The 13,812-nt window shown below is 36.5% G+C and overlaps 1 protein-coding gene across 50 annotated transcripts in view; it reads left to right on the top strand.

Moving 5' to 3' along the window:
• TUT4 (terminal uridylyl transferase 4) overlaps positions 1-13,812 on the top strand; it is a 129,988-nt gene that overhangs the window by 76,770 nt on the left and 39,406 nt on the right. For 31 of the 50 annotated variants that reach the window (XM_054667004.2, XM_063817524.1, XM_054666980.2 and 28 more), the window contains 4 exons: positions 1,074-1,777; positions 4,503-4,653; positions 8,272-8,358; positions 11,383-11,486. In XM_054667004.2, the coding sequence (XP_054522979.1) occupies positions 1,074-1,777; positions 4,503-4,653; positions 8,272-8,358; positions 11,383-11,486 (1,046 nt within the window). Of the gene's footprint in view, positions 1-1,073; positions 1,778-3,400; positions 3,527-4,502; positions 4,654-8,271; positions 8,359-11,382; positions 11,487-13,812 lie in introns of all 50 variants that reach the window. The other 19 variants (XM_016918374.3, XM_054667014.2, XM_054667024.2 and 16 more) reach the window with 3 other exon arrangements.

Consider the following 13,812-nt stretch of genomic DNA (forward strand, 5'->3'; position numbering starts at 1 on the left):
CTTTTTAAAGCCTATGGATTTAGATAGCAGCAAAAAGTAACAGATGCCCCAACTTTAACAGTTTGAAGCCTGGCCTGTTAATACCAAAAGATCTTCAGTAGTGGAGAGCATATGTATTGTCTTTTTGGTGCACTGTTCTTTTTTCCTGGGGGTTATCTATATTTAAGGCTTACAGATATTTTCAGAAATCTGTCATGTTATTAATAATAAGGATGCAGCTGTGTCAAGACTTTGCAGGGTAGTTATTTTTGACTGGATCTAAGTTTAAATATTGGTTTAATTTTTACTTTTTTAGGTTTCTTGCTTTTTTGCTCTTTCTTCCTACTACTGTCTTTTACTTTTTAATCTCACTAAAGTTAAATCTTAAAATCAGTTTTTTTTCAAGTTGAAGCCTTGAGAGTTTTAAGTTTGTTTTACTTGTTTATATTGCAAAGAGCATATAACTATATTAAAAAACACTGTGACCCGGGCGCAGTGCCTCATGCCTGTAATCCCAGCACTTTGGGAGGCTGAAGCAGGCGGATCACCTGAGGTCAGAAGTTCAAGACCAGCCTGGCCAACATGGTGAAACTCCATCTCTACTAAAAATACAAAAATTAGCTGGGCGTGGTGGCATGTACCTGTAGTCCCAGCTACTCGGGAGGCTGAGTCAGGAGAATCGCTTGAACCTGGGAGGCAGAGGTTGCAGTGAGCTGAGATCATAGCACTGTACTCCAGCTTGGGGGACAGAGCAAGATTCCATCTCAAAAGAAAAAAAAACAACTCCTTTTTCCACAATTTCATCATTGAAACTAATTACTTAGTTGGCCTTCTCAGCCATCCCATTATTAGTGACCTTATTATTAGTCTTGTTTATTTTTCCTTTTAGCTTTTTATTTTATGAGAGAAAGAAAAAAATGTTGCAATTGTATTTCCTCCCATTTTCAGGAACTTTCACTGGGAGTCTAGCTTAGAAAAACCCCTTGGGAAAATGTATTCTTCTGACAGTTTATCAGTTAAGATCTACTTGTATGAGCTTGGAAATGTAGTTTGTTAGTAGAGACTTAGCTATTTACCATTTTCTCTTTTGCTAGATCCATTTTCAGTCAAGAGGAATGTTGCACGGAGCTTAAACAGCCAGCTGGTTTACGAATATGTTGTGGAGAGATTTAGGGCAGCTTATCGGTATTTTGCCTGTCCTCAGACGAAGGGTGGAAATAAGTCTACAGTGGATTTCAAGAAAAGAGAGAAGGGGAAAATAAGCAATAAGAAACCAGTCAAGTCGAACAATATGGCAACCAATGGTTGTATTCTGCTTGGGGAAACCACAGAAAAAATAAATGCAGAAAGAGAGCAACCTGTTAAATGTGATGAAATGGACTGTACATCACAGAGATGTATTATTGACAACAACAGTTTGTTGGTAAATGAACTAGATTTTGCTGACCACGGACAGGACTCTTCATCTCTTTCTACCAGCAAAAGCAGTGAATTAGAGCCAAAATTAGATAAGAAACAAGATGATTTAGCGCCTTCAGAAACTTGTTTAAAAAAAGAGCTCAGCCAATGTAATTGCATTGATTTGTCTAAGTCGCCTGACCCAGATAAATCTACTGGAACAGACTGCAGGTCAAATTTAGAAACAGAGAGTTCACATCAGAGTGTGTGCACCGACACATCTGCTACCTCTTGCAACTGCAAAGCTACAGAAGATGCTTCTGACCTTAATGATGATGATAGCCTCCCCACCCAGGAATTATATTATGTGTTTGATAAATTTATTTTAACCTCTGGCAAGGTAGGATACAGTTTGTAAATGATCTGTAAGATTTTGTGGTGGTTGTATGACTATGTATATTTTTTAGATTAGAAATGTAAAAATAGCTATATAAAGTGGTGACTTGTTTTGGAATGATATTTTGGTATTTATTTTACCTTTTGTGTTTTTCATATAGTTGCCTTTAAATAATGTATATAAAGCCTCAAAAGGTTTCAGCATTCTATTACCAGTTGGTTTCCTTTACTTTCTCATATATGAAAGGATTCATCTGATATTTCATGAAAATCTTAGCAAAGGTAGCATGCATTTTAAATATTGCTTATTTTGTATTTTTTTCCCCAACAAAAGCCACATTCAAGCTTATTTTTATACATAAAATTTTTCTTCCCCCCAAAATAAAAGGTTTGTAAATTCTAATAGTATTCTACTTTAAAGATATTTTTAGAGGGGGGAAATATAAGCATACTAAAGGTAGTTGAGGGAAACTAAGATTAGTAGTCAAAAAAATGAAGAATCCAGATTCTGTTTCTGCTACTGAGCCTCTGGATTTCGGCTTATCCTGTACGAATTACAGGAATCCAAACTTTTCTACTTTTTCTTTTCAAGTAAGATAGTATGAACTTATTACTACTATTATTTTGAGACAAGGTCTGGCTCTGTTGCCCAGGCTGAAGTGCAGTGGTGCAATCTCAGCTCACTGCAACCTCTGCCTCCCGGGCTCAAGCCATTCTCCCACCTCAGCCTCCTGAGTAGCTGGGACAACAGGCGCATGCCACCATGTCTGGCTAATTTTTGTATTTTTTTGTAGAGATGGGATTTCGCCATGTTGCCCAGGCTGGTCTCGAACTTGTGAGCTCAAGTGATCCGCCTGCTTTGGCCTCCCAAAGTGCTGGGATTATAGATGTGAGCTACTGCACCCGGCCAGATAGTCTGAACTTTAACTCATAAAGGAAATCATTTAAAATCATAGGAAAAAACCCATTGAACAGGAAGTAAGCGATAACTGCTTTGTGAATAAAACAAAGTTTTAACCGAATCACAGTACTTCAAGTGCATTCCAGATAATTGCAATATCATTATTATTATCCATGTGAAAAAATGATTATACAGATCATGCATAAGCCAAGTAGAATATTAAAAAAAAACAAAAGGAAAGTCATCTAGCCTTATCCAGGCTTGTTGTTTTATCAGTAATTATTGACAAGCTTTAAGATGTTTAACCTAATTATTAAATAGTATTGCCTGTTTTTTAAAAATCTGCTTTATTAGGGTATGGCTAGCATTTAAAAAGCTATAGATATTTAATGTCTACAACTGGATGTGTTTGAACTTAAGTATATATATTATTATCACTGTCAATGCCACAAACCTATCCATCCATCAGATCCAAAAGTACCCTCCTCTTTTTTTCCTTTTGTTGTTAGAGAACTTAAGAGGTACCTTATTAGCAAATTTAAGAATATAATACAGTATTATTAATCTGTACAGATCTCCAGAACTACTTTGTACAGATCTCCAGAACTTATTTATTTTGCATAAATGAAACTTTGTACCCTTTGACCAACACCTCCCCATTTTCCCCTCCCAATAAGCAGTATTTCTTCATTCTATGTAAATATACATCTGTTGCATTTTATCTAGGTTGCAGTATTTAAGGCACATGGACTATTGAAAGCATCAAATAAATGGCAGGTTTTTAGAAAACTTAATTATATAACTTCAGTTTACATGTCTTACGCTTTATACTTTTTTTCCTGGAAACTTAGGGTAAGTACTGTTGTTCCAGTTTTCATTTTTACTATTTAAAGAGTTTCCTGCCTAAATATGTCATTTTTTAAAAAAAGCTTTGAAAAGGTGATAGAGATTCTTGTAGTACTGTTAATTAGCCCACAGTGCATCATTCTTACAAAGAGAGATTTCCTTATATAATTTGTATCAGAATTTATGGCTATATAAATGTCCAGGCTAACATTGGAGAAAGACACTTTAGGATGTAGGCATATTACAATAAAGAAAAGAGTATTGGTGTTTTTTAAACATATGTGTTTCTTTCTTTGAGTTGGCATAAATTTTTGTGTTTTAACCACTTGTTTGGTGTCCATTGAAATACATTTAAAATGGTTATATAGGGTTTGGAGTTCATTTTGTGGCTATTGGATAAGTTACTCTTCGTATGAAGCTAATTTATTTTTAGTGTTCAGTCTGCAGTTTGGTCTCTTGAGCAACTAATTTAGTAAATTAGTTTAATAATTTATTAAATATTAAGTAATTTAATAATAAATTAGTTTAATTAATTTATTAATTTAATAAACGAACTAAGTGAGGGTTCTGTGATTGATTCAGAAAATAGAAAATGTTTGGAGTGAAATGAAAGGTGCACCTTAAAATTTCTTTATAACCTATTTTGTTGGATCTCAGTAAGTTAAAAATAAATGCATCTATTTTCCTTTGGGAGCTGTTTGAATGAACTCATACTTTCTGCATCTCCTGGCATTTTCTGTATCTTCCATTTTCAGGTTAATTTAATCCTTGATATAATTTTAGTGGGGAAGAAAAAGTGGTTGACTCAAAAAACTTTTTTGTAGCTAATACTGCATTTTAACAACATTTTTTTTTAAATTACCTCCTGAAAGCACAGGTTATCAAAACTGAGTTACATAAAAGATTTGTTTTGAATTCACTTCCTAAGTGATGAAGTCCCTCAAAAGTTTATTAGATTAGATTTCTTTTTATCTTTGTGTAGCCACCAACGATAGTATGCAGCATCTGCAAAAAGGATGGCCATTCAAAGAATGATTGCCCAGAGGATTTTAGGAAAATTGATTTAAAACCTCTACCACCGATGACAAACCGATTTCGGGAAATACTTGATTTAGTATGTAAAAGATGTTTTGGTAAGTCTTTCATTACTACAACTATTGGGACTAGATTCCTTCTTAGATATTAAATATTAATTTTCTGATTTAAAAACAGTTTGTTTACGTTTTGTTTTGCTAGAGGTTTTTGAATAGATACCCAAGCACAGATATTTACTAAATGACTATTATGTGCAGGGCATCATGGTAAATGCCAAGGGGAATTGAGAGTCCATATATATTGCTTTTAAGGAGCTTAAAATATGGATATGAGCTGTCTAACATGGTAGCTTCTAGCCTATGTGGCTTTTAACTTTAAATCAATTAAAATTAAATTAAAAACCAAGTTCTTCAGTTTTATAGTAGACATATCTCAAGTACTCAGTAGCTACATGTGGCTAGTGGCTGCTGCATTGGACAGCATTGTTGATAGAGAACATTTTCATCACTGCAGCGTTCTTGGATAACACTACTCTAGATGAGTTAATATGGCATTTATGTAAATTGCCATAATTGGAAATAGAATGTGTTACATGCTATAGTAGTGGTAAACAAAACGCAGTGTAAACACAATTTTATCTCGGGTGGATTAGAGGAATCAGGATTAATGATGTGATATTTGAGATGAACCTTAAGCTGCATTTTTAAACGTCAAAGATTATGCATAAAAGCATAGAGTGGCCGGGCGCAGTGGCCCACGCCTGTAATCCCAGCATTTTGGGAGGCCGAGGTGGGTGGATCATGAGGTCAGGAGTTCGAGACCAGCCTGGCCAACATGGTGAAACCCTGTCTCTGCTAAAAATACAGAAATTAGCTGGGCATGGTGGCCGGTGCCTGTAGTCCCAGTTACTCGGGAGTCTGAGGCAGGAGAATCGCTTGGACCTGGGAGGTGGAGGTTGTGGTGAGCCAAGATTATGCCACTGCACTCCAGCCCGGGCAACAGAGTGAGACTCCGTCTTAAAAAAAAAAAAAAAAAGCATAGAGTGCATAATTTGTTTGGGGGAATAATTGCCTTTGATTTGGTAGGGTATAAGAAAGGCAATAGAGAGAGATAAGCCTATAAACATATTTTGGGGAAAGCCTTGCATGCCTTTATTCAGCAAACATTTACAGAGTACCTGGGAGTCACCTTTACTCAGCAAACATTTATGAATTACTTCCAGTGTCCAGGTAAGATAAAATTTCTGGTCATAACATTTAGTGCTTCATTGTAATCGCTCCCTTCTTCCCCATTTCTGCCTCCCACCAGGCAACTACTTTTCTGCTTTTGTCACTATAGATAGTTTGCATTTTCTAGAGTTCTGTATAAGTGGAATTATACAGAATGTATTCTTTTTTTGTCTGGCTTTTTTCACTCAGTATAATTACTTTGAGATTCATTTATGTTGTTGTGTATCAGTGGTTAATTTCTTCTTGTATCTGAGTAGTGTTCCATTGTATGGTTATACCACAATTTGTTTATCCATTCACCTGTTGATAAATATTTGTCTCATTTCAAAATTTTGGCTGGGTGGGTCTGGGTATGGACATATGCTTTTATTTATCTTGACTAAATACTTAGAATGGCTGGGTCATGGCACATGTTTTTTAGCAGCTTTATTAAGATACAATTTACATTTATTTTTACTTATTTAGTCATTTATTTACCTCAATGTGGGCTCATAGATATTTGATGCTTTGGGTTATAATTGAATATAATTTTATTTTGTTCAGATTATTCTAGCTTTGGCCATTGGGAACCCTGACTACCTGGTCCCTTTTATATATATCCATCAGTGTGTGGTTTTTTTGTTTGTTTGGGTTTTAACACTTCCATACTTTCTGGCACTACAAGATGCTCCTGGCACTGCATGTATATTTTGTGCCCTACTCCTAGAATTAGGCATTTGTCCAAGGAGCTGTGGTTCCTTTTATTGGAGAATGAGATTAGAAACCAAGACCTGAACACTAGATGTGCTTGTTGTTACTGGGCTGTCACTGCTTTGAGGCCATCTCAGAGCAACAAAATATGTGTGTATATACTAACCTATGTATATAAACTTACTATAAAGATTTCTATATGTAGCTGTCTTTTTTTTTTTTTTGGAGACTGAGTCTCGCTCTGTCGCCCAGGCTGGAGTGCAGTGGCGCCATCTCAGCTCACTGCAAGCTCTGCCTCCTGGGTTCCAGCCATTTCTCCTAATTTTTTGTATTTTTAGTAGAGACAGGGTTTCACTGTGTTAGCCAGGATGGTCTTGATCTCCTGACCTTGTGATCCACCCTCCTCAGCCTCCCAAAAGTGCTGGGCTTACAGGTGTGAGCCACGGCGCACAGCCTGTATGTAGCCATCTTATCTGTATTAAACCAAACATGATTTCATAATGGTATATCCAACTCTAACTCATTACCACATGGCTCGTTTTAGCCCCCACTCCAACAGTGAGAAACCTGGTTCCCACCATCTATTATTCATTTTTTAAATTGTTCCATTTTAGTACATATGTATAGCAGTATCAGAACTGTTAGCCAATACCCCTGTGGGAAACAACTTTATTAACTAGAGTACAGTGCTTATGTATGGTTTCTTTTGCCCTTAGTCTTATCGATTCCACTCATTTTCAAATTTACTTAGGTCAGCACCTTTCCCCCCACTCCCTCATGTGAAGTTGTTTCATACATTTATAATACAGTTAGATTATTTTGTCACAGTCTACATTACATCCTGAGATCCCCTGACCTCCTAGATGATTTTTTAAAAATTGCATACATTAAGGCTCACTCTTTGTGCTGCAAAGTTCTGTGGGTTTTGACAAGTGCATTGTGTCATGTATCCACCATTAGAGTGTCATACAGAATAGTTTCACTGCCCTAAAACAAGTTAACAAATTACATTAATTTTATTTATTTAACTCCCCTTCTTCTGTAAGCACTGATAACTGCATTTGTTTTTAAAAAGCTGAATATTAGTTTAATTCATTATAACAAATTCTTAATAAATTACTGCTTTGTTTCTGTTCTGTGTTAACTTTTGGGGATAAGTCTGGAAGAGATGGGAAAAAAAGACTTTGTTCTTAAGAAATATACGGACTTATTTGGAAAAATAAGATGAATATAAATGAAATAACTAGAAAACCAAAAGGACAAAATAAATTAGGTACTAGACTGTGGCACACAGTTTGAAGAACTAAAGAAGTGTGGAACTAAGGAGAGATCATTGAAGGCTGTGGTTAGGCAAAACAGTTTATAGGGAAGATAGAAATTTTGACCAGGCATTTGAGGGAACTGTTAAATTTGAGTGGGCCAGATGCCTAGTGTAGCAACATGAATACAGATCTTAACAAATGGGAAAATAAGCATGGATATGGGGGAGAGTGAAGAAGTAAATAGGTTTGTAGATATACAGAAAATGATCATGTGAAATGTACATATATCTTAAAAATTATTTTTCCGTTTCATTTATTTTCGTTTCTTCCCCTGGGTTGCTAAAACAGAAAAACAGTTTTTTTCCTTCTATCTCCCAGACCCTTCCCCAGTAACATTTATGGTTTTAAAGTCAGAGAAGTCAACAAATAATGAACAAACTGTAAGTAAAATTTTTAGGGTAAAAACTTGAAGATGTTTTCAGATTCTGTTTTCCTTACTTTTCTTTTTCCTTTTTTCTTCTTTTTATAAACCCAGATGAGTTATCACCACCTTGTTCTGAACAACACAACAGGGAGCAAATTTTAATTGGCTTGGAAAAGTTTATTCAAAAAGAATATGATGGTATGTCATAGGTTAAAAAATTTATTGCGTTTTTGCTGTAGTCATGTAGTCTTGAGTTTCATTTATTTAAAAATATTTATTGAATGCTATGTGTTAAGTACTGTTCTAGTTGCTGGGAATACAGTGCTAATAAAAGAGATGAAACCTCATGAAGCTTATGTTTCAAATGGGGAGACAAATAGTTGACTAATAAATATATAATATTATATCAGCAAATAATACATGCTGTTAAAAGTGTAGGAGATAAAAGAACTGAAGTGATGGGGTGTTATGATAGGCCTCTCTCATAAGGTAGCATTTGAGGAGAATCCTGAATAACATGAAGGAGCAAGTTATATAAATATCCAAGGAGAAAACATTGTTGATGGAACAAGACTAGATTATGTTTGGCATATTTGAGGAATAGCCAGGAAGTCAGTGTGGCTGGAGTGGAGTATTAGAGGTAGATTGTAATGTATAGAAGAGGTCAGAGAGGGGGTCTAGGGATTAAGTCATTAGTGCCTTATGGATGTTGGTAGAAAGCCTTTGAATTTTATTTTGAGTACCTAATGAGAATCTTTTAGAGGATTTTTAGTTAATAAATGACATGATCTGAGTGAATGGTTTGCTGGGCTATAAGACTGGAAGCAAGCAGAACATTTAGGAGGCTGTTGTGTGAGTCCAGAGTAGATGAGAAGTGGTCAGATTTGGGATATATTTTGAAGGTAGAACCAATAGGATTTGCTGATGGAAAATGTGAGGCATGAGAGAAAGAAAGAAATCAAGGATGGTTTCAAGGTTTTTGCTATAACAGTTACAGTAGGTGGTCCTATATAACTGAGATGGCAAAGAGCAGGAAGAGTAAGTTTTGGGCATGGGGATGAAGAATCAAGATTTTTGTGACTAAATATTTTAGAAAAGGATAAAAGTTGACTTTAATCAGAACGAATTTGTACTTTTACAAGATGACCCATTATGTGCTACATATTACATTTAAAAGTATTTGAAAACAAATATTTTTTAAATTAAAAAATCATATCATCATTATTGTTTTTTAGAGACAGGGTCTCACTCTGTTGCCCAGACTGGAGTGCAGTGGCATGATCATAGCTCACTGCAGCCTCAAACTTCCGGGCTCAAGCAATCCTCCTGCCTTAGCCTCCCAAGTCGTTAGGACTACAGGTGTGTGCCACCATGCTTAGCTAATTTATTTTTTATTAAGAAATATTTTTTTTTGGCCAGGTGCGGTGGCTTACACCTATAATCCCAGCACTTTGGGAGGCTGAGGAAGGTGGATCACCTGAGGTCAGGAGTTCGAGATGAGTCTGGCCAATATGGCAAAACCCGTCTCTACTAAAAGTACAAGAATTTGCTGGGTGTGGTGGCACACGCCTGTAGTCCCAGCTACTCAGGCTGAGGCAGGAGAATCACTTGAACCTGGGAGGCAGAGGTTGCAGTGAGCCAAGGTCATGCCTTTGCACCCAGCCTGGGCGACAAGAGCGAAACTCCATCTCAAAAAAAAAAAAAAAATATATATATATATATATATATTTTTTTTTTTTTTCTTTTTTTGAAATAGGATATTGCTCTGTCACCTGGGCTCAACTGCAGTGGTGCAATCATGTGATCAGGGTTCACTTCAGCCTTGACCTCTGAGGCTCAAGCGATCCTCCTACCTTAGTCTCCTGAGTAGCTGGGACCACAGGTGCGCGCCACCACACCCAGCACATTATTTTTTGTAGAGATGGAGTCTCACCATGTTTTCCAGGCAGGTCTCAAACTCCTGAACTCAAGTGATCCACCCACCTCAGCTTCCCAGAATTCTAGGATTACAGGCATGAGCCACCACACCTCGCCTTCTTTTTTATCTTAAAAAATTTTTGTAAAGACAAAGTCTCACCATGTTGCCCAGGCTGGTCTCAAACGATCCTCCCACATTGGTTGGCTTCCTGAAGCGCTGGGATTATAGGAGTATATAAAGTATTGACCAAATCTAAGTCTCTATTATATAAAATCATGCTCAGTTTTATTTGCTGATGAGTATAGCTTCTTTTTTGCCTCTCAGCTATCATTGAAATTTCAAGTAGAGCATCAGAACTGGATGGGGGTATGAAGTTTTGAAAGTATAAAGTGTCCTATAAATGTGTAGTCTACTTTAGAATTAATAGGAAGAGCCAGGCCCAGTGGCACACACCTGTTATCTCAGCCACTTGGGAGGTTGAGGTGGGAGTATTGCTTGAGGCAAGGAGTTCAAGACTGTAGTGTATAATGATTGTGCCTGTGAATAGCCAGTGCACTCTAGCCTGGGCAATACAGCAAGACCCTGTCTCTAAAAAAAAAAAAAGTAATAGGAAGAAAAATCCAATTCTATTAAACCACAGCTTATTTGAAATGGTAGCTGTTATTGGATGACACTGAGTCTGAAGGGTTAACCCTATCATAATTTATATCAAGTGGACTATAATCACTCATTTTTGGAAGAGCATCGTATACTAAAGTGATATTTGTAAACCTACATGAATTGTGCTTTGAAAGAACTAATTTATTTTTAAGAGGGCAGTCCTCAAATATTGATCTTAACTATTGGTAGTGATGTTGAGAATGTATAAAAACAGATGGATTTATTATGTAAGTCAGAAAAAGCTAAAAGTCTCAATGATTGTTCGGATGTGGACATTGAGAGACAGATATTAAGGACTGCACCTGTATTTCTGATGTGGGCAGCTGTGTACATGATGGTACTATTTGCTAAGAACAGGGATAATAGAAATAGTAATAGATTTGGGGCAAAGTTGATAGTTCAGACGTGTTGAATGTATGATGTCTGTGGAAAACTGGAAAAAGCAGTTGGGTACATGGGTATGGGAACTTGGGCAAAAGCTTGGGCTCAAGATGTTTTGGAATTTCTCAGTATTTCTTCCAGTGGTAGGTAATTTAAATCATAGAAATGGACAAGAGCATGTTGTATTAGGTCATTAGTAGATAACAGAAGACTCCTCCTCTCTGCTTATAATAAGGCCTTGGACTTTGTTTTCCTTTGCTTAGAAAAGGCAAGGTTGTGCTTATTTGGCTCTTCTAAGAATGGATTTGGATTTCGTGATAGTGATCTGGATATTTGTATGACCCTGGAAGGCCATGAAAATGCAGAGGTAAGAGTGTTTGGAAAGCGTTATGTAAGTTTATTTTCTCCCAATGACGATTCTATGTTTATTTTTGTATGTGATATTGATAAAAATGTGGTATCACTCTTTGTATAAATATATTAGCAAAATAAGTGTTTGAAATATGAAAACAGTAGCATTTTCAGTTTAGAAGACATTGAACTCTTAAGTAAAAGTGTTTCAGTAATTTTTGATACAAAAACCATGTCACTGAGAGTTACAGTGATTTGTAATGAATTTTGGGAAAAAGTTAATATATCACGAAGTTGGAATTTTTTCACTAGAACCAATGGGAAGCTGATGCATCAGTTTTGTAGTGAACATTGATCTTTCATACTTTGTCTTCTCATATCTCTTTCATTAGATGATGTCTTTGTGTTACTATAGGTAGTAAATATAGGTGGTCATCTAATTTATAATTGATTTTGTTCTAAAAGTTAGTTATAATTTTTGACCACTCACATAAAATTTTTTCCGTAGAAGCAATGTTATAGATGATATGCTAAGGGCTGGGCGTGGTAGCTCATGCCTGTAATCCCAGCACTTTGGGAGGCCAAGGTGGGCGGATCATGAGGTCAAGAGATCGAGACACTCCTGGCCAACATGGTGAAACCCCGTCTCTACGAAAAATAAAAAAAATTAGCTGGGCATGGTGGCACGCGCCTGTAGTCCCAGCTACTCAGGAGGCTGAGGCAGGAGAATCGCTTGAACCCAGGAGGCGGAGGTTGCAGTGAGCCGAGGTCACGCCACTGCACTCCAGCCTGGCGACAGAGTGAGACTCCGTCTCAAAAAATAAAAAAAAAATAAATAAATAAAGTGCTAAGATAGCTTTTAGAAACTCATTTTGGGCGGGGAGGAGAACTAACATTTATTGAGTTCCCAGTATACACTTTTACATACATTATCTCATTTCATTCTTACAACCACCTTCGAGGTAGGTATTATTTCCCCCATTTTACAGATGAGGAAACTGAGGCTTTGAAAGATAAACTGACTTGTCCAAGTTCACACAGCTAGTAATTGTTGGAGCCGGGATTCGTAACCCAGGTCTGTCTGACTCCAGAGTTCATGCTCTTTCCATTGTATCTCACTGCCTCTCTGTAATTTTTTTAACCCATAATGTAGCTGAAATATAGTACTAATAGTACTGTAGAACCTAACCACTGCTTTCTGAAACTGATAGCTTTCTGAGTTCCACCGTGAGATGCCAGGAGCAGACCTTCCCCAAGTGCAATTTCAGCAGTAAGAGTGGGTACTTACGCTTTCCTTTTTTGTATACCAGGCCTTAATAGTGGGAAGGAGATTGTCCAAGCTCCAGGGAAGAAAAAGACTGATTGGACAGGGAAGAAGTGTCCCAGGCCTTCTCAACAGCAACTAGCAAAGGAGGGTATCCTTGTAGATGTTCAGTCCTTTACCAGCCTAGCTATTGTTATTTATGTTTCAAAATGCGGGACTGCTTGCAAGATTGGGGTGAGGCCCAGCTTCTGGCATCTGTAGTGGTGTCAGTATCGCCTCTGTTACGTTATAAAAGAATTCAGCAGAATAGTGTGCTTTTCTAAAATCATTCTTTTGAACGTTGGTTTTGAAATTGTTAGACCCGGAGTAAAGATGGCAGTGATGACTTAACTTCTGGCCATAAGAAGTTGCTTCTGGTGTCTTAACATCTTGTTTTATAAAGAAACTGAAAAGTTGCAATATTTTATTTGTTCTCCTTTACTTAAATTCTGCTTAGAGCCACCTACTTGGAAAGTGGCTGCCCTTCTCCATTCTGAAGAGTAAGAATTGAGGGAATAGGAAATGATTTTTATACCCAGGAAAGAGGTTAGAGTTTTAGATATCTTCTATGTAAAATTTATTAAACTTCTAATCACTAAGGGTTTGTATATTATATATAATCTGTGCCATTCCTACTGGGAAGTTGAAACAATGAAAATAATAAATCATTTTCTTTCAGATGAGCCATAATTGAAACTTTTAAGATTAGCATAATTGTATCGTTGAATAATAAAGAGAAAAATTACCTCCTTTGTTAATTTTATCATATGTGAATTAGTAACTAATGGTTTCTTTGAAATCCTTTGGTTTAGCTGCAATGGCTCCTGCTCTCATGTAGCTAAAAAGAACATGTTGGAAAAATGCAAATGACTTTATAACTCTTGGGATTGATGTTTATACCCTTCAGCTATTTCCAGTTAATTTTTAATGCCATAATCATTATGTATTATGATTATCATTACCATACCAACTCTGCTGTCTCTGGTTTTTACAACAGTAACACATTTAAATTTACAGAGGTAAGAATTTCCTTGGAGAA

Source organism: Pan troglodytes, chromosome 1 (assembly GCF_028858775.2).
Source record: "Pan troglodytes isolate AG18354 chromosome 1, NHGRI_mPanTro3-v2.0_pri, whole genome shotgun sequence".
NCBI lineage: Eukaryota > Metazoa > Chordata > Mammalia > Primates > Hominidae > Pan > Pan troglodytes.